The following is a 23463-nucleotide window of genomic DNA, read 5'->3' as shown; positions in this document are numbered from 1 at the left end:
TAGCCAATTTTAATCCTACAAATTGATAACTGTCCATATGAAATGTTTTTTTCTTTTTCCTAATTTCTATACTCCAACTTTTACCTCTTAATTTGGTTAACACATCAAAAGAGAAACAAAAATCATGCAAAACTCCAGCACCATTACACAAAGAGTTCACGCTGACAAAGCATGTTCTGTAATTATCTTGCTTTCAGGGACAAGCCGACTTTTACTCCAGCTAAACTAGACACCGCACTGGAGGGCACACAGTGCCCCACCTCTGCTTCCACTCACCGGGACTGCCTGTCCATGCTCTCCACCCTCAGGGCCTCCCATCTAGCATTCAGCAGGGTCATCTGCTCCTGGATTTCAAACTCCTCCTCATCTGACAAGGTCCCTTGTGTGATCAGCTGGTTTCCCGCCTGCAGGACACTCCCCACACTGCTCTGGTGCGCAGTCAGCTCCATCATGAAAGCCTGGAGAGGTACGTCGTTACAATTTGTGAGCCACTCATGGAAAAATAATAAAAAAATAATTATCAATGCTTAAATATCAAAGCTGCAGAAAAAGGCAGCCATGTAAACTATAAGTAAAGTAGACTTCGACCCAATGTTGAATACAGGAAAGAAGCAGCTGGCCTAAGTGAAAAGGGGAAGAGATCAAAGAGGACAATATTACATCTGATGATAGCAACTATTTTTAAGTAAATGCCAATTATGAAACTGATAGATGGTGAACGTGGAATTAAGTGAAAATAAGTAAAACAACATGCTCACTCAAGGGGAACTGCTTAAAGAATAGGAGAACTTTTATTATTTTCAAACCTAAACAGCAAATGAGACCTGTCAATTAACATACCAGCACACACAAAAAAACCTACTTAATCAAAAAGAAATGTCCATATAATCATTCACTACAGTGTAATATACCTAATATAACCTCAAAATAGTAGGAAATTTTCATTATATAAAATTATACATGAACACTGGAGACTTGCTTAATCATGCAATAAATAAAAATAATCACTTCCTGGGGAACATTCCAAATCTAAAGCCTTGGTGTATTGATTAGCCACTCTGTGTTTTTACTATAACAGTACACTTCAGAAACTAGCGGTACTATGCATTGATTTCTGTCGGCGGCTCCACAGAATGTACAAGTTACAATTAAGATTAAAACCTGAAATCTAATTCCAATGCACAGTTAAGCACCACACCAACTTTATACTAAAGCCCCATTTAACTATCACAAGTCCTAAAATATGCCATGACCTTTCTGTGGAGCAGAACTCAGTAAACATACATATCAGGGTACACCCCCTGCTAAGGCACAGGCACCTTAGCAGACAGAGTTCACATCAACGACAGATTATTTACTTCGTGGGTGGCAAACTGGTCTTTGACTTCTTCCACGTCATCAGAGATCTCATCCTGCTCCTGGAACGTGTCCTCAGCAGAAAGCAACCAGGTCAGCACGTCCTCCAGGGCTGTCTGATAGCTGTCCAGATCCATGTCGACCTCGGTGACGGTGCTGGGTGTCTCTGCCCGGGGTCTCTCGTGCTCCTGCTCGGGTGCTGGGCTCTAGGAAAACAAAGCCAAGAGAAAACCCACAAGTGTCGTGAAGACAAGAACGTGTTCAACAGAGACACACTATGGAGAATGCTCGGGTAGAAAGGACCCACTGTGCCTTAGGCAGCCAGCCAGCTCTCAGGAGCCGGGTGCGCCAGGCCGGGAGCTGTGGAAAAGCGTTAATGAAGTGCACTGGGATGGCAGAGTACAGAAGCAGCATGCACACGCGCACCCTGAGCTCGTGGGGATCCTGGCACAGTCAGGAAGAGACGAGTAACCCACATGAATCACTTCTGAACAAAAATTAAATGGCTAATAGCAAAATTATAAATTCCATGGTTCCAACAAGAGATGCTATTTGAGTTCAGCAATGGCTAAAATAGGAAAGTTTCACAGAGGATCATGTTGGGCCTTAAAGGATAAATATAAGTTAAGGAAAAAGAGACAAAGATTAGAACTCTGCTTTGACCCTAGTTAAACTGCTTTTGCTGAAATGCATTTTTGCTGAAAGGCGGCCACACATACAGGCTGCTGATGCTATTTTCTGGGGGCGGTTACCCTCTAGTTTCATTGCTGGGCTTTTTTTTTTTTAAAGCCCATGGGAATAAATTTATCTCAATGGAATATTTTCTTATATACTTTAGAATCTTATAATCAAATAAACTCTCTAAAATGTCCCTACAGCGTATCTCCACTGAACTGCCTCTCATCCACGATGTTTACGAATCTCAAACACACCGAACTGGGTCCAGGACAACATAAGAAACGCCCCTGTATTTAACAACTCATTACCGTTCCTTTCAGATGTGATACTGGTCCCCACCACTCAGCTGAAAAGGCTTTTGCCAATGCCACCAATAACCTTCCCATGGGCAAATCCACTTTTCTAGCATCATCCTAAGGGTGACCGCGTAATTAGCCGATCAGGCAGAACAGTTTTATAAGAGCAGAGCTAGGGCAACACAGAGAATCCAGAACCACTCCAAACAGACCAGACGCGGTCCCCCTCTTCCTTGCAGAAGCCCCCAGCAGCACTCCATGTGGCTGACACGCCCCGCCCTCGTGAAGCCCTCCTTCCCCTGCTTCAGGGACAACACTTCGGTTTTCCTCCTGGTTCAGTAGCCAACCTGTAAGTAATGAATCTCCTCCAAGTTAAGGAGGCCCTTTTTTCTTCTCTCTGTGTACTCGGTCTGAGTGGTTTCATTCATTCCCATTGGATTTAAAGAACCACCTATATCCCGCAGACATTTGCCTTTAAGTATCTGACCCCAAACTCCAAACGTTTGTGTCCAGCTACATGAACATCTTCACTTCAATGTCTCAAAGGCTTATCAACCATGGCTACATCTACCCTTTACTTTTTCCCCAAACTTATTCTCCCCCAGGCTTTCATATTTCAGTAAATGGCTCCTTCATGTATTTAAGTCCTCCAGCTAAGAACCCGGGAGCCAGCCGCGGTTTCTCAAATCTTTCTTTCACCTTTCACATCTAATATGTAGGGAATTCCTACCTTCAAAATGTACCTCCAAGCCATCCAGACCACAAGCACCACCGTCTGTCCTCAGGACCGCAGCCTGCTAACCTGCTCACCGCCATCTCCTTCCCGTAGCTGCCTGCTCTCCCACCTCTACAACCCACCTCTCACTCGGCCGCCAGAACGATCTCTGGAACATGTAATCACAGCACAAGACTTCCCCACTTAAAATCCTTCACCGCTTTCCCACTGCTATAAGATACAATGTAAAATTCTTAACATAGTTTACAAAACTACTGTCACAGCAGGAAACTGAATGAGTGAGTGTGTAATAAGCGTGTGCAGGGTTGGATTTGAATAAGTTAATCAGGGAAGCCTTCTCTGAAAAAGTTCCATTGAAAGTGAGGGGAGACTGGAAGCTTGCCCTGCAAACAGTGGGTGGAAGAGCATTGCACAGAGAGAAACCCACATGTACAGGAATCTGGGGGGAGGAGAGGGAGAAGCCCACCATGACTGCAGAGCAGTGCCTGAGATGCACTTGGGAGGTAGGCTGGGCATTGTAAACGACAAGAGAAGATGCAATCTTTAGTTAGCGTGATGGCTGGAACAGAAAGAAAACACACACCAGAGACATTCTAGAGGAAGAATCCAACAGACCCAGCAAACCGTATGCAGGAGTTTAAAAGAAATGAATCCGTGAGCACACACAGGAAGCTCTGGGTAATTAGGAGACCGAGGCTGCCAAAGACAGAGAAGGGAAAATGAAGTAAATTCTGGGCCTCAAATTCTGCAACCGTGGAACCAAAATAGCCCTGGAGAGCTTCTAGTACCAAACCTCTATCTCTAAAGAGGATATCCGAGAACCAGGAACCAAGTGAGGGACCAGCCCAAGGTGGCTGGGGCAAGCACTGGGATCTGCCTAGGTGGGAGAAGACGGGCTGGAAGGCGTTACCTAAGTGCAAATGTCCAGAAGTTATTAATTTAAACACAAGAGGAGACTTTCAATTGGGACATTGATTTAAGGAGAAATGGAAGAACTATTTGCTGACCACCTAATGCTCTACAGCACATTTGTAGAAAGAGGGAGAAAGGCTGGCTATGAGCGTTCATTGCAAAGTATCAGATGGCAAGCTCTGTCAAAGAGCAGATGATTAAAACTGGACCACTCTTTACTTCTTCGATTAGCTTAATTCAATCTCTAAGGCACTAATGAAAGCATGCAAATGAAGAGGTTAATGTTAATAATACGCTTGTTCTTAGTCAAACAGCAAACGGCTTCTGCAATTCTTATCATGCCACCCCGAGCTCTAAACGGAAGTGATCATTTTATCTACGCAACACGAAAAGCAAATGAAATCTCCTTCCATTTTCAGATAGAATGGCCTTTAGAAGTGAAATACCCCAGCTTTCTAACAAAAAGCTTTCTTATGGGAGCCCAACCCCATAAGAAATTACTCAAACCAAAATGCAACTTCAGAAGATTATCTGAGCCATGCAAAAGGTTACATCATTAACGAAGGATAATAACTGCACCACCAAAGACAAACGCTTCTCAGCATTTTTTTTCAGTCAATTATAAAGAATTACAGCTATTCCTCAGGATCATTGATTTTTCAAAACTACTAAGAGGAGCCCTAGGTTCACAATCTGGCCCCATCTCTTGCTTCTTTTCCTCAATAAGTTGGTTCTTTTCCTATAAATCATGCTGTTTTTGAAATGAAGAAATTAAAAGGATTGGTACCTACTACACAAAAAAATCAGAAATGAGTTCTCTGAACCTTGGAAAAGGAAAAGTAGATACTATGCCAATTCAAGACCATTATCATCACTATATGAGATGTTTATCAATATGTTTAACTAACATGTTGAAAAAGATCTTGTTGAGAGAGAATGAACAGCAACACCAAGACCCACTGAGAAGGAGAAATTACACTGATGACAGCTGCTGCTTATGGAGGGCTTATCGATATTATTTTAGACACTTTGAGTTCATTATCTTCATGAAGTGGGTGGTTTTATCCAGATGTTACAGATAAAACTGCGGTTGAGAGGGTAAGGAAGCAACCCAAATCAAGGAGGAACAGGAACAAACTAGAAGTGTCAAAGCCCATGCTTTCTGCCTCTCTAAAGTGTATTTCTTAGCACTTTGAAATTCATGTGTAGCTCTTCATTGCTGAAAGGTTGGACCACATGACTTTTAAAGTCCCACCCAACTGTTAAGACTCTCCCATCTTATGAATTAAGGGGGACTGGTGAGATTAAATCAGAGTAAAATAACATACAGAGTAATTCAAGGCAGGATAATTCAGGGAGAAAAATTCATGACTTTATTTATATCTCTTGGGGGGAGGGGAGGAAACTCATTTACATCCTAATGAATAAAATCATTTCAAGCCTTTAAGTGAAAAACCAACCACATAACATATTGTCAATTATTCTTCCTAAACAAAAAGGAAAATAAAGTTTGTATTTTGACAGTCTTTGTGAAAACGTAACAGTAAAAATCCTTTTGTTAGAGGCAAAAAAAACAAAGGAAAATTAGCCCTTAGAACAAGGCTAGGCTGACATGAGAAAAACCCTGTCAAAACAATAGTGACGGAAGAAGGAGACCAAATGACAGGAGAACACTGGTTGCATGTCACACAGCAGCGTGTTCACAGCCCCGGACCCCTCACTGTGTGACGTAACATATCTCCTTCTTAAGAGATCAGCTGAGTTGCAGTTTTTCCATCACAAGCATGTGACATGGGACAGCATGCTGACTGATAAACCGAACTTTTGAGGCTTGTGTAAGCGGACAAACCAAGGTGTTCCCAGACAAGAACAAAATCCCCTAACAGTGTTTTCATCTAGTGCCTACGACAAAACAAGTATGGCAAGGCCAACATTTCAGTGGAAATGGACCTGTACCTGCATATTGATATCTCCTTCTTCACACTCTTTCTTGTATTTCCTCGGGAGAGTCTCTACCTCGCGGACAGCATCTATGGTGACTTGCTGAGGTAGCACCTCAAACAAAGATGTTAAATACATAATTATGGATTTCTTGTCAGGAAGCTGAACAGCAACATCTGAAAGTGGGAGAAAACAAAGACCAGCTAAAGGAGATGTCCAAAATATGGGAACTGCTCGACAGTGGATATAAAATAACTGCCCTGGGTGCCCGTAAACAGTACAGTGATACAATCTCTGCAATACAGTCAGTCTCCATTTCAAAAAATAACCAGTGGGACAAAGGCTAAGACAGTTTCTCATTTTTATTCCGTATCCCATTTCTTAAAATTCACTCCTAAAAGCTTCATCCAAATGCTCAAAGATAAGCTACCATTTAAGATAATGACAGGTTTTATTCACATTATGAAAAGAAGTCTAGAATTCAACTTTGCAACATTTGTAACTGAAGTTTTCATATCATATATAAGAAGCTTATATTAAAATGTATTTAAATAAAATAAACCAAATACTGGATTGTTTGTCTAATAATTACGTTCTCCTAAAATGTGAAATCTCACGCTGTATCAAATAACTATTCTCCAATGATGTAATTAAATTTCCTGCTAAAGGATCCCACAAATTGTTAAGTACAAAAGTACAAATGACTTTGCAATTAAATAACTTGCACCATGTCTCAAAAGTAAGAACACTACTCAATTCTCATTATTCGTTCTTAAAAAAATTTTAAGAAAACACTGCTCTTTACGTATCCAAAATTATAAAGCAAAAGTCAAGGTTGAAATTAAACACTGAGCCATACCTTCCGGATCTAAGAGCTTTTCAATTCCCAAGTAAGTCTGAGCCTTGCTGAAGGCATGTTCAAGTCTCTCAATTGGGGACATTTTGACAACTCTGTCCCAGCTGAAGAGATCAGGTCTGAAAACACCACGCAAACAAAATGCAATGAAGATAAAACATGTGAAATGAAGTGGTCATCGTCATCATCTACAGCATTTCGGTTTTAGAGTTTTTTCTGTTTGAGTTTAAATTTAAAAGTTTAACTTTATATCCCAAAGACTTGTCAAATACATAATATTTTAAAGTAACTTATAAATAGGAAAACAACAGAGAAAACATGCTAAAGTTCTTCTACTAGTTAAAGATGCCTGTTAAATTTTCTGGAGTAACCACCAAAAGACTAGAAATGATATATACTTCCCAAATACTGAAGGGGGAAAAAGGGTAGGGAGAAACTATTAATATAAGAAAGAAAAAATACCGAAAAGAGAAATAAAAAGCTCAAAATAATTGGTAAAAAATGACAAATCGAACCTAAGTACATCAATTACCACAATTAATGTTAATGGACTGATTCTCTTATTGAACAACCAGGATTAGCCAAGTAGAAATTCCATCTTTAATCTATTCACAGGATAGATTAAAAAGAGGCCCGGAGAGAATTTTCCCCTAGTCGCCCCTCTCAATACTACTGTTGTCTAGTATTTCATTTCTGTCTGGATTTTCTTTTAATCCTGCAAACTGGACATTACTGTTGCTCCGACTTGCCCCAAAGTTGATCATCTTTTTTGCGCACTACCTGCTCCGGCAGCTTAGACACACCTGCCTTCTGGGACGTGCCTCCCCCGCACCCAGCCCAGTTCCCTGTCTGCCTCGTCTCCCATTGCTCCCCCACTCACGCCACTGTACCCACCGGCCTCCCCTCTCGACTGATATATTTTTCTTCAGGATGTTTGCCATTTCTTCATGCTATACAACTTACATTTTCTTTTTTTAATATCGTCTGCTCCCACTATTTGAACATAAACTCCATGAGAACAGGGATTTTTGCCTGTTTTGTTCTCTGCTATACACCCTGTGCCTAACACAGGGAAGGTCCTACATACATACTCGTTGAATCAACTAAGTAATCAATGGGAAAAAGTTTTGGCTTAAATTCAAGTTTTCTGACTACATATCTTAACCAACTAGGAACAGAGGGTAACTTCTCTAAACTGATAAAGTGAAAAAAAATATTGGGTATGGGAGTTCTTTAACCATATAGAAACTATATCAAAAAAGCTACAGCAAATGAGGTGAAACATTAAACCATCCCCTTCATTATCAAAACAAAATACTCTGTTCACTATTCCCAATTCAAATCAATATTGTATTGAAGGACAAGGCACAGATGAGGGGGAAAGAAATGAGAGAGGAGGGGAGGGGAGGGGAGAGGAAAGAAGGGGAGGGAAGGGCAGGAAACTATTATTATAATTCATGGACAGTCTACAAAAAAATGTTTGTTACATCTACAGAAACAAACATAAAATTTGTAAAAATTTAACAAGTTTCTAGATCTAAGGTGTAGAAATGTCAATTATATTTTTATGTATCAGCAAAGAATATGCAGGAAACAAAACGAGCCAATAAATAATTTAAAATAGTAACAAACATGCAACAAATTTTGTCTTTCATGTTGAAATCCTTGATACATCTGAAATTTATCGGTGGGTATGGCGAGGTAAGGGTCCGATTCAGTCGTTTACATAAGGGCACCAGTTGTCCCATAGCATCTACTAATCTGTAGTGTCAGTTCAGCTGCATATCAGGGTGGAGCTATTTCCGAGCCCTTTACTCTGTTAGGTAGGAGTATGAAGCTGCCATTGTTATACTGTCTGGCAAAAACAGGCAAATACTAGGAATTTTGTGTAGCTCAGCCTACAATTATATTACTGTATTTATTTATAGTGCTACATAATTAATGTAGCTTCATAATTAGGTTTGGTTTCTGTTTGAGTAGTACAATACTTCAGCCTGGTTCTTCTTCACAAGGGCACTGGCTCTTCTTGGGCCTTTGGTTTTTCGTATAATTAGAATCTGTTTACAAGTTTCATGAAAAAAATCATTTTCTATATTTAACTGGGATTGCATTGAATTTATAGAACTTTCCTTTTGGAATAGGAATGAATACTAGCCCAAAACTTCGCATACATTACTGGTTGGTGCTCAGTGCGTGGGATTGAACTATGTGGATTATTTTACATTTTTTAACTTAAAAATATGTAGAAGGAAGCATGGACATTGCACTGTGCCTTCTACGTCCTACAGAATAAAGACCTGCTGAGTGGTTTTCTTCCATGATAGTTCTTTCCTTAACGTTCCAGTGGATGTGTGCAGAGAGGAGAGCAGGGGAGGGGGCTAGGGGCTTTAGGGAGCAGTAGCAAGGGAGGGTGGGCGGAGACACAAATTGGGAAAGCCCGCAGCTAAGTACAGCCGCGTCTCACTTGTGTCGGTGGAGCAGGGCGTTAAAGGCGAGCCCGTCTGTCCAGCTGGTGGTGAAGTTGAGGACGTTGACCTGGCTGTAGGGCCTGGTGGACTGGCGCACCCAGCTCAGCAGGATCTTCTCGCTGTTTGTCTGCTGCAAGTCTGACATGACATCCTTCATGACATCTTTCACCTGTGCCAGAGAAACCACGCCCGCCAACACGTAGCACCGTTAGTGCGGCCCAGTCCCTGAAGGAGGCCTGGCACAGGAATTAGCCACCATGGAACGGGCCACTGGCAACACCAGGAAGATAAGCGCCTTTGAAACAGTGGCCACGCTGAGGTACTAAGATAAATCCAGAGGTGATTTTTATCTCACCTTTATACATTGCCGCATTTTCTGTATCTTAAGCAATTATTTACACTGGTTTGGTTACAATAAACACTAGAACAAAGTACCTTTCCTGACTAGAATAAAGGACGAAATTTTACATTATTATTCCAAAGTAATACACGTGTAATGCTCCAAGAATGATGTGGGCATATCAAAAGGATACAAGAGCTGATTTAAAGGGAATTACACAGGCCAAATCTAGAATAATTTAAGCATCAAAATAATTGTAGCAAACAATTATAACCTATTAAATAAGTAAAAATCCGAGTGTACACTGAGTGTACAATGAATGAATGAAGGAATGAAGGAATGAAGTAGATAGATAAAAATAGACAAATAAACAGGAGACAAGGGAAGGCTCTTCCTTACAAGTAGAAAGCCGATTAATAATATGTAGAAGGAATGATGGCATTAGAAAATCCCTACTTGCCAAGCATCATAATAAGTGCTCAGGTAAGAATTATGAATGGGTCTCAAAACTAATGGACAAAGATCTGATACATAGCTGAATATTTATACAGCCCCAAAGTATATCTCACAAGATATTTTTCAATAATATACGGTAGTCATGTTACCATGGAGACACCACATTATCCGAAAGATGAAGTTAACCCTGCCAGAAAGAGCATGGCCAGAAAGTGCCTTCTGGGGCGGAGTGCTGAGAAGAACTCAACGCCACTTTTGTGGCAGTCCTGCCCAAATTAACAATCTGAATCTAATCAGGAAAAAATACCAGCCAGACACATGAAGCTACATTCTACAAAATAACTGTCCAGTACTCTTCAAAAACGTCGATATAAAGCACAAAGAAAGACTCAGAAACCGTTTCAGATTAAAGAAGATGAAAGAGAAATGTTAAATAAATTAGAAATATTAACGTTATAGTACACATTTTATATCATGGTAATATACTGTAGTTATGAATGAGAATTCTGTGTTTTCAGGAGAACAATTTGTTTGTGGAAAATACACACTGGAGTATTTATGCAAAGAGAAAAAGAGAGAGGAAACCATTGTTAACATTTGGGGGATCTGAGTCAACGGTGCCTGGGAATTCTTTGAGCTCTTCTTACAATGTTTTGATAAGTCTGAATTTTTTAAATTCAATATTTTAAAAAAGATACTTTCTTTTTTCTATGCCAGGAAAACAGAGCCAATTGTCAGTCTTCTCCATTCCAAATTGGTAAGAGTTGAACTGTGTCTCCCACAAAATTCCTGTGTTCAAGTCCTAACTCCCAGGACCTCATAATGTGTATGAACTTGGATGCAGGGTCTTCAAAGAGGCAATTAAGGTAAAGTGAGGTCATATGGGGGGACCCTCATCCCATGTGACGGGTGTCTTGGCAGAAGAAGAAAAGATTAGGACAGGGACACACACAGAGGGAGGCCACGTGGGGCAAAGGGAGACAGGGACCTTCCTTATACAAGCCAAGGAGAGAGGCTCCAGAAAAAAACCAGCCTTGCTGACACCTTGATGTCAGATTTGTAACCTCCAGAATTGTTGAGGCCGCCCAGTTTGCAGCACTTTGTGGTGGCAGCCCTAAGAAACTAACCCACAAATGATACATTTTAATTTCTATCAATGAGTGATTGAAAATTTCCCACCTGCCAGTGCAGAATGATGCTCCAAAGCAACCCCAGAGTCAGCTTGTGGTTCCCATCTACAATGTCAGTCCCTCCTATATTCACCAGATCCACCTAACAAAACAAATTTAAAAAAATGAAAAGGGTTAAGACAATTTCTCCACAGAAGCCTGGGGTGCTGTCTTAGCACATCTGGGCAGCAATACAAGGGAATAATAAGAGAAATTTCATTTTAGAGAATCAGGTAAACTTAAATCTCAAAACTCTATCAATTATACACTAGATCGATAATCAAAAAAAGCACAACTGTTCCTTCACTCACAGAAAAGGTTCAAAACTTCTCACAAGAAAAATGTTTTCAGAAATTAGTGGACGCCAACGCACAGAGCAGGTGGCCCGTTTCCACAACAAATAATCCCGACGGCCCAGAAGAACCCAGAAGCCACACGACACACTCACGCTGTTCTGGTGCAAAACCTGCAGCACTCTGTTGACATTGTTTAAAGCATGTACCCTCGTGGAACCGCGCTCCTTCGGCTGGAAAACAAAACGCAAAACCAAATGAGACGGTCCCTCCACACCCTGACGAAAACAGGGCAGGGAGACGGACAGAGGCCAGCAGCTCAGCATGGACAGCCCCTCTGTGCCAGGAGCTCTGGCTGGTGTCGCAGGTCACAGGGGGGCTAGTGGTGACAGAGTGAAAACTCCCGCATGACAGCATCTTCATGAAGTAGTTCCCTGGCTTGTCTGTGCACTGAGTTCTCCTAGGGAGCTTCCAAAAATGCCCCTGCCTCTGTCTACCCTACTCCCAAAGACGGTGACTTAGTGAGTCGGGGGTGTAGTCCAGGTTTGGAACTTTTAGAATTGCCTGGAGGTTCTAATGTGCAAACATGTCACGGGGACAAAGCCCTTTTGTCTAAATGGGTCTGGATGCAGGGAGATTTCAACACCTCCTGCTGCACAAGTGTGGGCACAGCAGGGGGCACTCAGAGGCGCTGTCCCGGGTTCCAGCTAGCATTACAAGGGCCCACTGGGAGGGCAGGAATTGCCACCTGGGGAAAGGAGATCTGGGTGGCTTCTTTCTGCCTCACTGGCCAGGGAATCTTATCTGAGAGAGGGATCGGCCGCCTCTCCAACAGGGCCTACCCACCATCTGGAAGGCAAAAGGGACAGCGTGACACCCCACACTTCACAAGAAAGGAATTCATCTGTGGGAGTGCATCCCCATGTAACTGTTTTTAGTAATTCTACCTCTAGTGTTAAAGTCTGTATTCATGAAATGTGTCCTCTTCATTAGCAGAGTTATTTCTGTGAGAATATGCAGTGCCTTGCATACGAAGTAATAAAGTAGGATTTTATGGAGAAACAAACATAAAGATAATATTGAAAAGTTGAATAAAAATAAATGCCATCATTTTTAACAATTGTTAAATAACATTTAACTGTGTTGCTGTACGCTCTACTTTTCAAAATATTACAGCCTCTTCACATATCTGTTCTTCTTTGCGACTCTCTACTAGGCTGTCTGAGAGCAATAAACATTTAAGGTAATTTTATCTTTAATAAACATAGAGCACCCCCACCCAGAAAGCCTAAACATTGCTCTATTATCAAACTCATTAAAACACCTTTTTTTTTAACATTCGTATTTCAGCTTTTACATTTTAAGTAGCCTCAGTGGGTCCTCACGTATCACTAACGGTCAGAGACAGACAATCCAATCCGCCCGTCCGCTGTGCTGACTGCTCTCACCAGTGATGTTCCCGTGAGGCCTTCGAGAAGATCCAGTAGTTTCCTTCCATCCTTGAGGTCTGTGAACATGTCACTGATTGGGGGTTTCCCGCTCTACAGAAGAAACAGTACAGTACCAGTTAATTCAGCTGCAGAAATCCCACATGTGCCTGGAGAACAAGTAAACGGTTTTCTTTTTTCCTAATTAAAAATTCTAGATGATCGGCTCCCTCTTCAGGTTTGCCCTGTATAAAAGAACAAATACAAATACGAGAACTTTGAAATCGCATCACAAGTGTTTTAAGCCGAAGGATGTGAATTGCATTATTTCGGGGGTGGGGGGAGCAAACAAAGCTGTGGTTAATACACTCCTGAGAAGGAATAAGAAAAAGATGCAGTGAAAGTATGAGTCTACATCACCTGGGTGCAGAAGCCAATGGAAAAAGTGTGCAGTGATGACTGCACCTGGCATCCATGGGATGCTAAAGCCTTTCTGCCTTTCCATTATGGGAACATTAATTTCAGCTCTCGTCATCCAATTTCATCTCTTAGGTGCTGGGTCCATACTTGTAGCTATTAATTTCTGAATGATTAAGACACTTTGGGTTCTGTGTCAAAGTCCAGTATCAGATCAGTGTTTTGAATGACAAAGCTTACAGAATTCTTAAACCCATTCCCTCATCCCTGACTGATAAATAGCACCACCTGCCACTGATAAACGCCCTCCAATGTCTGAAAGCAGAAGATCCCACCCTATCCCGGGCAGGTTCTGTCCTGCCTGCCTGCGTGAACTGAGGGGTTGTGTGCAACTGGACGATTACCACCAGAGAACCAGGAGGCTCAGTCTGAACCCCAATCAGACCATTACTTTGCTGGTGAACCTAAGTCAGCTATTTGCCCTCTTTCTAAATCACAGGTTATAGTAAAGATAAAACAATTTATACTATGCAAAAATGTCTAGAAAACTATAAAGTCCAATGTAATAAATATTGTGCCATTCTATTGTATCAAATTATTCCCTTCTAATATGAAATCTCCCCAGAGATTAATAGTTTTATCCCCTTTCAATAATAAAGATATTTTGTAACAAAAAATTATTTTACCTTTTTCCCTTTTCACTTTAAAAACATATACATAAAGTCACACAAAGCAAAATTTTACTCTGAGCTTGAAATAGAGGAGGGGGAAGGGAGCCATCTGGAGGTTTCTTGAAATTTCACATTTATCTCTTTTTTTCCTCTCCTCTTGACACATTACATTTTTAATTAAGTGTGATGTGTTGCCAACTAGTGACTTCTAACATGTGGCTTTTCCATAGTCCAAATACACTGAAGGAGGGAAGCACGGTAAAGTTTTCAGCATCACACCAGCAAAGAATAAACGATGACTCATTTGTATGTGCAACCAAGCTGCTTTTCTCTTCCCAGTTGCCATTTTCATGAGCAGCAGTGGTGTCAGGGACACAGAGGTTATCTCTACCGCTCACAATAACAAACAGACCTGCACGATGCAGGAGGCATGGTCCGGGGGCAGAAGTACTTCGGAAGGCAGGGTAAGGGCAAGTTTCCTGCACACGAATGACTTGCTGTGCGCTCTCCGTGAAAGCACAGGACAGAGTGGCCCTGGTCGCCCGCTGCCTCCTACCTTTCCCCTGCCTCCTCCAATCAAAGTACACTGCAGCAACATACTGTGATCTTAGAGCAAAGAAACAAGAATGTAGGTCAAGTTTATGGGAGAAACAAAGAGAGCAATCTAAGCACAGAAAGGATCTTAGGAAATGATGACAAGGGTAGCTGAATTACATCTGGGCAGCATTTACCCCTTCTCAAATTCCTACACACTTATAAATAAGATAATATAGAACAGCATAACATAAAGTACATGTAATTTGGCCATATTACAACTAATTATGAATGCCTGTCAATGACCTCACCGTAGACAAGAAAAGCCTTTGACCTGCCATATAACTTTGGTCAAGTTACTTGGTCTTTTGGCATCTATTTGCTCATCTATTAAAAACCAAGATGACAGATGTTCAATAAATAGTTGATATTATCATTCATCTCACAAACATAACTTTAATATTTCTACTGATATAAAGGTGTCATAAAATTTCAACAATGTCTGAAAAGACAGAAAAAACAAGTATTTCTTCATCCCAGGAAGGACAGTAAGAACAGTCTCTAAATCTGAGCACACGGTAGTGCCAATTCATAGTGAAAGATCTTCGAGCTACTGAATTCACTCATTGATGACGCAAAGGGATACATCCCATTCAAAAGTACCAACTGTGCTAATACAGCAGCATGCCTGAGCTTTAGGTATGTACCAGGAGATGGCATAGCTCAGCAGCAAAGTCACTGGATTCTTCCTTAAGCGCCACCGCTGCTCAGTGGTGAAGTTGGAGACAATAATTAAGAGGTAGCATTAATTTCTTTGGATGAGACACTCTTCACCTCTCTCGTATCCAATTCATTCGTTTACTGAGCAACAAATTTTGGGAAAGACTCCCTGGGGAGCATTCTGTCGAAACCAAGATGACTGAGACACAGTCCTGTCTTTCTAGAAGTCACTCAGTCAGGCAAAGGTAACCAATCAATGCCTTTATTTTCCTTAAAAACAAAAACCCTAGAGTAACAACAACTCTTTCTTCATTCTGTTTCAAAATTTCAGATAAACATTAATAGCAATCAATGAGAAATACGTTTTGTGCTGTGTCCCCTTCTCCCAATACTTCCCCAGCCCTCATCCCCCAGTGACGGTCCTATCAGTGAGCAGTCCCATTTGGTGCCCTCAGAGGGCCCACGTGCAGCTGCAGGATGGCCAAAGAGGGGAGAGCACAGCCAGTGACCCTCCTCCCCCACAGAGTGAGAGAAGGCGCCTGTGCTCAGACGAACCCAAACGACGATTCAAAATGACATGGAAAACGCAGCCGCACTCATCACACATAGGGTCACCAATACAAAACACTACTGTCCGTACGCCAGCCAAATTCCAGTCATTGCACAGAATGTCCCAGAGGTGGAGGGAAAGAACCAGGCTACGCCCAACGGCCAACTCTGCCTACACCAGGGAGAGGGACCCCCGTCGGTGCGCTGATTCAGTGCTTTGTGCCCTACGGCAGGGCGTCAGAAGGCCCAGAGAGTACCTAGGTTAGGCACTGCCGGCCAGGCGGTTGGTCTCTCCTGAACCTACTCTGCCCTGTTGTAATGTGGAAGCAGCCACAGACCAATAAGCCGGTGAGAATAATGGCTGTGTCCCAATAAAACTTGATTTGTGGAGCCTGAAATTTGAAATTAATATAATGTCCATGTATCACCACATACTCTTCTTCTGATTTTTTGCAACCACCTGAAAATGTAAAAACCATTCTTAGCTTGTGGGTCAGAACAAAACAGAGAGTAAGAATGTGAAATGTTCTTCAACAAAGTAATAGCAGTCACTTAGACATGTTCTAAGAGATTCATAGGGATTTGAATATATTGCCTACCTGTGTGAATTTTCTTTATGATAGTATTTGAAGGTAAGGAAACTGAGGCAGCGAGGTATAATACAACTCTGAGAGTCAGAACCCGGGTCTGATGCCACAAAATTTGTCTCCAAGTTCACGTTCTCAAAGCCTGTGCTAAACTGCAACCACAATTATGAGGGCACAGGACCGCGTCACACAGGGAAGAAAATATTTAATCAGTTTTGGGGGGTGGGGAGAAGACCAGAGGGCATCACACTTAGTGACTCCCCAAGGAGGGCAACAAGACACACGTACATCACATTTAAGTGAACTCGCCATGAAGACTGTTTTTCTAAGCATACGGCTTTAAAGCAGAGCGGCTGCTTTCGAATCACAGGCTCTAAGTATGGGATCCGCCCTGAGAAACACTTGGGAAATGTCAGAAGTCAGCGCTTAATAAAAATAAAAACATTCTTCCTGACTGCTAACCTCTTATTGGGATTTTTAATTCTTTGCAAAGACGTATTTGCACAGACTTCTCTGGCAGAGAGAACACAGTTTCATAATTCAATCAGACAAATACTCAGCAGAACCCTCCTTTGTGCCTGGCCCTGCAGAAATGCCAAGTTCAAGTCACCCTCCCCATCCACAAGAGAGGGTTTCCATAGTTTTCCAATAAACACAAAGTAACACAAATGAACAAACATGAACATGGAAGGCAGATAAACCTTGGCTCACATTTAACCTTAAAAATATCCAATAGGCAATGTGGAAGGAGCCCAGAGGCAGAAGCTGCAGGTGGCCAGCTGTAGTTGGCCCTCCTCTCGTCTATTTTCCCAGCACTTCTTGAAACTCTCTTCATGCCAGTTCTAACACCACCATTTTGAGAAGAGGCACCAGCGTTAACACCTGCAGCTGGGGCGCTGAGGCTCCTGGATTTAAAAGTGTGAGAGGACAGAAACAAACTGTCAACACAATGCATGAGGAGAAACTGGGGTCGGTGGGATGGCAGGGGCCACAAATACACATGACATGCTCGTGCGATGATACAATGAAATAAAGGAAACCTGATGGGTCCCAGAACACCTGGAGAACTGGCCACCTCTAAAGGTTTAAAGCAACACCTATGGTTCAGTTCCAGCTAATGGTGCCATGTGGGAATGCATTAGGACTTCCAGTTTTTCAAAAGAAGTTGAAAATCTGAATGTATATGTATAATTTCCTGATATTTGTAATTTCCTAAAACACTGTGCCAGATAAATCAATCTTGTCTGCAGGCATCACAGCTCATAGAGGGGCTGATCAGTGATCTCTGCATAGGACATACTACACAAAGGTGAAGTATAAGATCAGTCAACAGTTGAGTCCTCTGAGGAATCAATAATTTCTGTGGAAAGGACACACACACACACATACACACACACCCCACCATCTACAGACTAGGGAACATGACTGAATGCAAAATACCAGTGAGTCATCATACCTGCTCAGACCAAAAAACAAAGCAGTTATACCAGATTATTCCCCTTTCACTCACTCCCCACTTCTCATTTCTACTTCCAAAAACACATCCTCCCCACCATCACTCCAGTACACGCCTCCAGTACGAGGAAACTGATTGCTTCTTCTGCATCACAGTAAGAATAAATCTAATTTTAAGATGCAGATCATATCATGCCATGTCCCTACTTTACCCCAAATATGTAATGGATTCCCCTTACAGGCAAAGACAATCCAAACTCCAAACAAAAGATCCATGTCCTGGCTGGTGTGGCTCAGTGGATTGCATGCCAGCCTGCAAACCAAAGGGCCGCTGGTTCAATTCCCAGTCAGGGCACATGCCTGGATTGTGTGCCAGGTCCCCAGTTGGGGGCATGCAAGACATACCACACATTGATATTTTTCTCCCTCTCTTTCTTCCTCCCTTCCCCCTCTCTAAAAATAAACAAATACAATCTCTAAAGAAAAGATCCTCAGTGTGCTAGCCTCCACCCTCTCTCTAATCTAATACTGTGTTATTCTCCCCTTCTTCAATACTCCCAAATCATAATCATTCCATCATAGGTCAAGTTTTTCAGCAACAGGCGTAGTAATAATAGAAAAAAATCTGTAAAAGACTGAATAAGAAAATAAAATTTAGGAAGTATAATTTGGAGTTCTTAAAAGGGTGAAGAGCTCATTCTTTCTACCAACAGCAAAAAAACCAGAGTGGAACTGGGGCCCGGACTTTCCCTTTGGAACACGGGTCAACCCCACCTCTCTGGGGTGTGCTAGTAAAACGCTGCCCGAACGGGCTCGCAAATGCAGGCCTCGCCTTCAAGGAACTCAGAGTCTGAACAGACTAAACAGAACCAGCACCACCAAAGCGCGGTGAGCACATCAAGAGGGACTTTTGAACTAGCTGGGCTCGGCCAAATCCGTACCAAGTCACAGCTACAGTACAGAAGTAGAATCTGTCCTAAGATTTATCTAATCTCATGATAAGTAATCAAGTTATAACTATATAATAAAAGGTATAAAGATAAGTTTTTAAATGCTTTCACACCTAGGATGTCTAATGATGGGCTCTTACAAACAAGTAATGAACTTGAGACTTCTGACATTGTTTAGCTGTCACTTACCTATGCTCTACCTGTTTTTGAAGCAGGATTCAGGGCAGTCTGTACAGTTCAGTTCCCATGCCCACTGCACATACGTACATATGCACATACACATGCATACACAGCATATATACCATAATGCATTTGCACTCTTCTCAGATTACCCTGAGATTAATGAGATGTCCCTGATCAATTGAAAAATTATGCCCCAGCATCTGATAACATATTGTAAACTTTATAATCTCACTCGTTTGGTTTTGGGTGTTTTTTTCTGAGTCACTGTTTTTTTGCAAGGGGTTGGTTATTTTAAAAATTCAAAATGAAATAAGTAATTCAATTTAATATTTATTTTAACATTTTTAGAATCAGAATCTTTAGTCTTATAAGTCCCAAATCTCACCACCGATACAAATGTAGCAACTTTCTTGGTTCTTGTAATTCTTTATTTTCTTAAAAATCAATAATGCATCAGTGAGCACTATGTACAATGTCATTTTGGTTAATTATACTATGTTTACTTATAAATATACATTAACTAGTTTACAACAAAAAATGTTCTATTAAAATCTTGGTAGTGGAATTAAAACTGGTTGAAAAACTTTTTCTTTGGATTTCTTCTATTACCTAATTTTTTATAATATGTATTATTATATAAAACAATAGATTCCTTTTAAAAATCCAGATTAAGTAAAATGATGAAATTAGTTTCATCACAATTATAAAATTGATAGCTTAACCAATGAAATGCAAGCTATACAACCTTCACTATATGCCCTATAGATATTAAACCCCAGGGTGAAGAATGAAAACAGCGTGGCTATTGACTGACAGCAGAGTGAGTTCAATGAAGTGCCTAAAGAGGTCTGTAAACACCTTGACAAAGGAAAACCAGCAAGATGTGTTACAGTCGCTCCGAGAATTAGTGAGTGCAGGGCTCTCAGCCATCCTCTTTAAGAATTCACGGTGATCACGAGCTCTTAAGAACTGAACAAGATTCCATCTAGAAGCTTGCTTGGAAGGAGGGAGAAAGAGAGAAACGAAAGAAACGGACAGCTCAGGGGATCACACTGACATCGTATCACCTCCAGAGCAGTGATGTGCTCAGTGTTCACACAGGAGTCGCATCCATGAATGTGCATGCACCTTAAGAATTATAGTATACTATACACCACAAGCTAGATCAGGTAACATCTTCCAGAGCATCAGGAGCCCTACAGCAAGTGACAGAATTGGTACCTTGATTTTGGTATGCAAAGTCGCTAAAATAGTGTTCACAAAACTGGAATGACAACGACCCCAACGAGGGGCTCACACACCTGGCAGCCAGAGGCAGAGGTGCTTGTGGACTTCATGGAAAATAACCCGGCAAGGGCTGCTGGCTGAATGAGCCCCAGCTCCACAGGCACATCAGGCAAGGACCAGAGGCAGACTCAGAAGACAGCACGGCTCATTCCTCATATGCACAACTGGTAAAGCAGTGGAGGGGTGTAAAGAACGCAGTTCCTCAGAAGATAAGCTTCCACGGGGCCAGGGTGAGGCACCAAGTATGGCATTGACAACGATACTGTGAAGGTCAATGAAATGCCATTTTCTTTGTTAAACAGAGGAGAGACAGGTGTCTTGCCCCTTCCTTTACCTGAGTGTCCCCTTTAAAACATAATAGGCCTCATCAATCTCTCTTCTGGGCATCTACCCCAAATTTTTGAAAGCATTTATTTGAAAACAATATATGTATCCTTATGTTTATTGCAGCACTATTCACAGTGGCCAGAACACGGAAACAAATGAAATGTCCTTCAGTAGATGATTGGATAAAGAAAACGTGGTACATACACGCTATGGGATATGACTCGGTCATATGAAAAGATGAAATACTGGCATTTGCAACAACGTGGACGGATCTTGAGAATATCATTCTAAGCAAAGTAAGTCATACGGAAGAAGTTAACTATTATATGATTGTACTCACATGTGAGACATAAAACTGAAAGCAACAAATCAAATGAACACACAGACAAACAAAAACTCATAATCGCAGACAGTTTATGCTGGTTACCAGCGGGAACGGGGGGCGGCGGGAAGGAGGCAGAAAAGGGTGAAGGGGTCCAATGCCTGGTGGCAGAGGACACGACTGTTTGGTGAACACAATGCAATGCACACATGATGTATCGTGGAGCCGTGCACTTGAAACCCATATAATTTCATTAACCAATGTCACCCCGATAAATGTAGTACTATTTAAAAATGGTAAAAAAAAAATAATAGTTCCAACTTTTTGGTCAAGAATCAGATAAATTGTCTCTAATTTTCCAATGCAAGATAACAAATACCTCAAAATTTACTCAGGAGTCTCCCAGGAGGTAGACAGGAGACCCGCCCAAGGCACACGCATCTGCCCCTCCAGGAGACTCATGCTCATTGCTTTTCCTTCTACTTTACATATGTTCGTGTGAAATTCTGCCCAGCATTTCCAGGCTTTTACCACTGCCTGCATGCACCTAATCTGATACGCATGTTCAGTAATAACTTGTGTTTTCCCCGTATTCCATATTGAATAGAGGCCTTTGTGTTAGCAGGCTTTTTTAAAATTTCCCCAACAGGAAAAACAGTAACGATGTCAACTCCCCCCACCTCACCCCCACTTGGGCTCCCCTCGTGGCCAGTGGGAGGGTGGTGGGCTACCTGCAGCCACTGGGGCTACACACGTCCTAGGCCAGGAACAGTGGAAAATGGGTCCAGTGTCTTCTAGCTCTGGTTAACAGAAAATGCTTCTTTCCCCCAAACCACCACCTCTTCACCAATCCTCTTCACAGCTCACTGGCCCACACTGGCTCAGGCCCACCCATCCCTGTACTAATCAAGGCTTTGGGGTCACTTTAGGGTCACTCCAGCTACTCTGTAGAAAGTGCAAGGACGGGGATGGATAAGGTGAGGCCTGGAAGAACCAGTTGGCAGATCATCATAGTGACCCATGTGTTCAGTGATAATTTCCAAGAAAAAATTTATTTTTTGTTTTGCAGAACACAGAATACACATTGCCATTCTGGAGTGGAATCTTTGAGTACCCCTGAGAGGTGGCAGTAGAAGACACAGCTATCTGTGGGAGAGAGGCTCGGGAGTCAGAGGAGGGGAGGGAATCTTCCTTCCTGCTGGAGGCCTTCAGCAGAGAGGAACAGCTCCCTCAGGCCCTCTCCTGGTACCACGTAGCCTAAAATGCTGGCTTTGAATGTGCCCAGGAGGAGGTCTGGAAGAGCTTGGTGCCGGATGGATTTGGGAGTTGAAGGGCAAGGACCAGTTACCTGGCATCCACCCAAAGCTGGCCCTGGGTAGTGACTGGAGGGAGCCTGGGGGTCCTGCAGGGAAGGGAAGGGAGAAATTGGTGGTGGTCACTCGGACTGAATAGTACACAGGTAGTTGGCTCTGCTCACTCCTTTCCAGCTGAAGGGTACAAAGTCATTTCCTCTTAACAGATCAATCTAAAAACTTATCATCAATTACAAAGGCAGCCTATAATGCCAGATTTATTTAACAACTACAAATACTAATATGCTCAAAATCATTTATTAAGTACTCAATATATACAAAACACGCACGTCAATTTTTTTTTTTTACTTTCACCAGAGTAACCAGGTGAAAATCATTTTGCAAGTATAATGCTTGGAACCAACCAAACAAACAAACAGACAAAAATCAAATTGAATGAAAACAACAAAACAAGCAAACTCATAGCCAAAATATATCTGGAAGCTGTTGAGAGAAATGGAACATGTTTTATTGTTTGCTTTGGAGAGGTGTTGGTGAATAGACAGAAACTGAAACTTCTTAGGGAACCACTTGAATGGTTAGGGCCCCTAAAACACTTAGTTGAGCTGCGACACTCATATTCAAAGAAATAAATCAATGGTAGACCCAGTGCGTAACTCCCCAGCTCACATCCCTACGGGAAAGGCGGTTTGTCAGCACACAGGGAAGCCTGAGCGGTGTCCTTCACCTGTCACACAGAGGATGCAACACCTGCAGGATGCCGCTGTTGCACCTTCCTCTGTAAATTGCCTGCACATCTCCGTCCACTTCTATTTCTGTGCCATCAATGTCTAACATGAAAAAGGAGAAAACAGGATGACACTAAAAGCGATGTCCTGCCCTGGCCAGGTGGCTCAGTTGGTTGAAGCATCGTCCCATACACCAAAAGGTTGTGGGTTTCATCCCCCATCAGGGCACATACCTAGATTGCAGGTTGATCCCCGGTTGGGGCATGTACAGGAGGCAACCGATCAACGTTTCTCTCTCACATAGATTTCTCTTTTTGTCTCTCTCACGTGCGCCCTCTCTCTCTCTCTCTTTCCCTCTCTCTCTCTCTCTCTCCCTCACTCCCTTCTTCTCTCTTTCAAAATCAATAAACATATCTTCAGGTAAGGATTTTTTTTTAATTTTTTAAAGCAAGTCCCACTGTCTCCAAAAGGAACAAGACATCTAAATAGCTC

At 42.0% G+C, this 23463-nt stretch overlaps 1 protein-coding gene across 8 annotated transcripts in view; it reads right to left on the bottom strand.

Annotated features, from left to right (window-relative positions):
• The window catches only part of UTRN (utrophin), a 448258-nt gene that overhangs the window by 330469 nt on the left and 94326 nt on the right, over positions 1-23463 (bottom strand). For all 8 annotated transcript variants that reach the window (XM_053914383.2, XM_024551943.4, XM_053914384.2 and 5 more), the window contains 8 exons: positions 12950-13042; positions 11657-11734; positions 11219-11311; positions 9240-9412; positions 6779-6894; positions 5935-6095; positions 1359-1562; positions 277-458 (listed from right to left, as the gene is read on the bottom strand). In XM_053914383.2, the coding sequence (XP_053770358.1) occupies positions 277-458; positions 1359-1562; positions 5935-6095; positions 6779-6894; positions 9240-9412; positions 11219-11311; positions 11657-11734; positions 12950-13042 (1100 nt within the window). The remainder of the gene's footprint in view (positions 1-276; positions 459-1358; positions 1563-5934; positions 6096-6778; positions 6895-9239; positions 9413-11218; positions 11312-11656; positions 11735-12949; positions 13043-23463) is intronic.

This window comes from Desmodus rotundus, chromosome 11, assembly GCF_022682495.2.
Source record: "Desmodus rotundus isolate HL8 chromosome 11, HLdesRot8A.1, whole genome shotgun sequence".
Classification (NCBI taxonomy): domain Eukaryota; kingdom Metazoa; phylum Chordata; class Mammalia; order Chiroptera; family Phyllostomidae; genus Desmodus; species Desmodus rotundus.
Note: the sequence above shows the minus strand (reverse complement) of the source record. Positions and strands in the feature narration are given on the sequence as shown.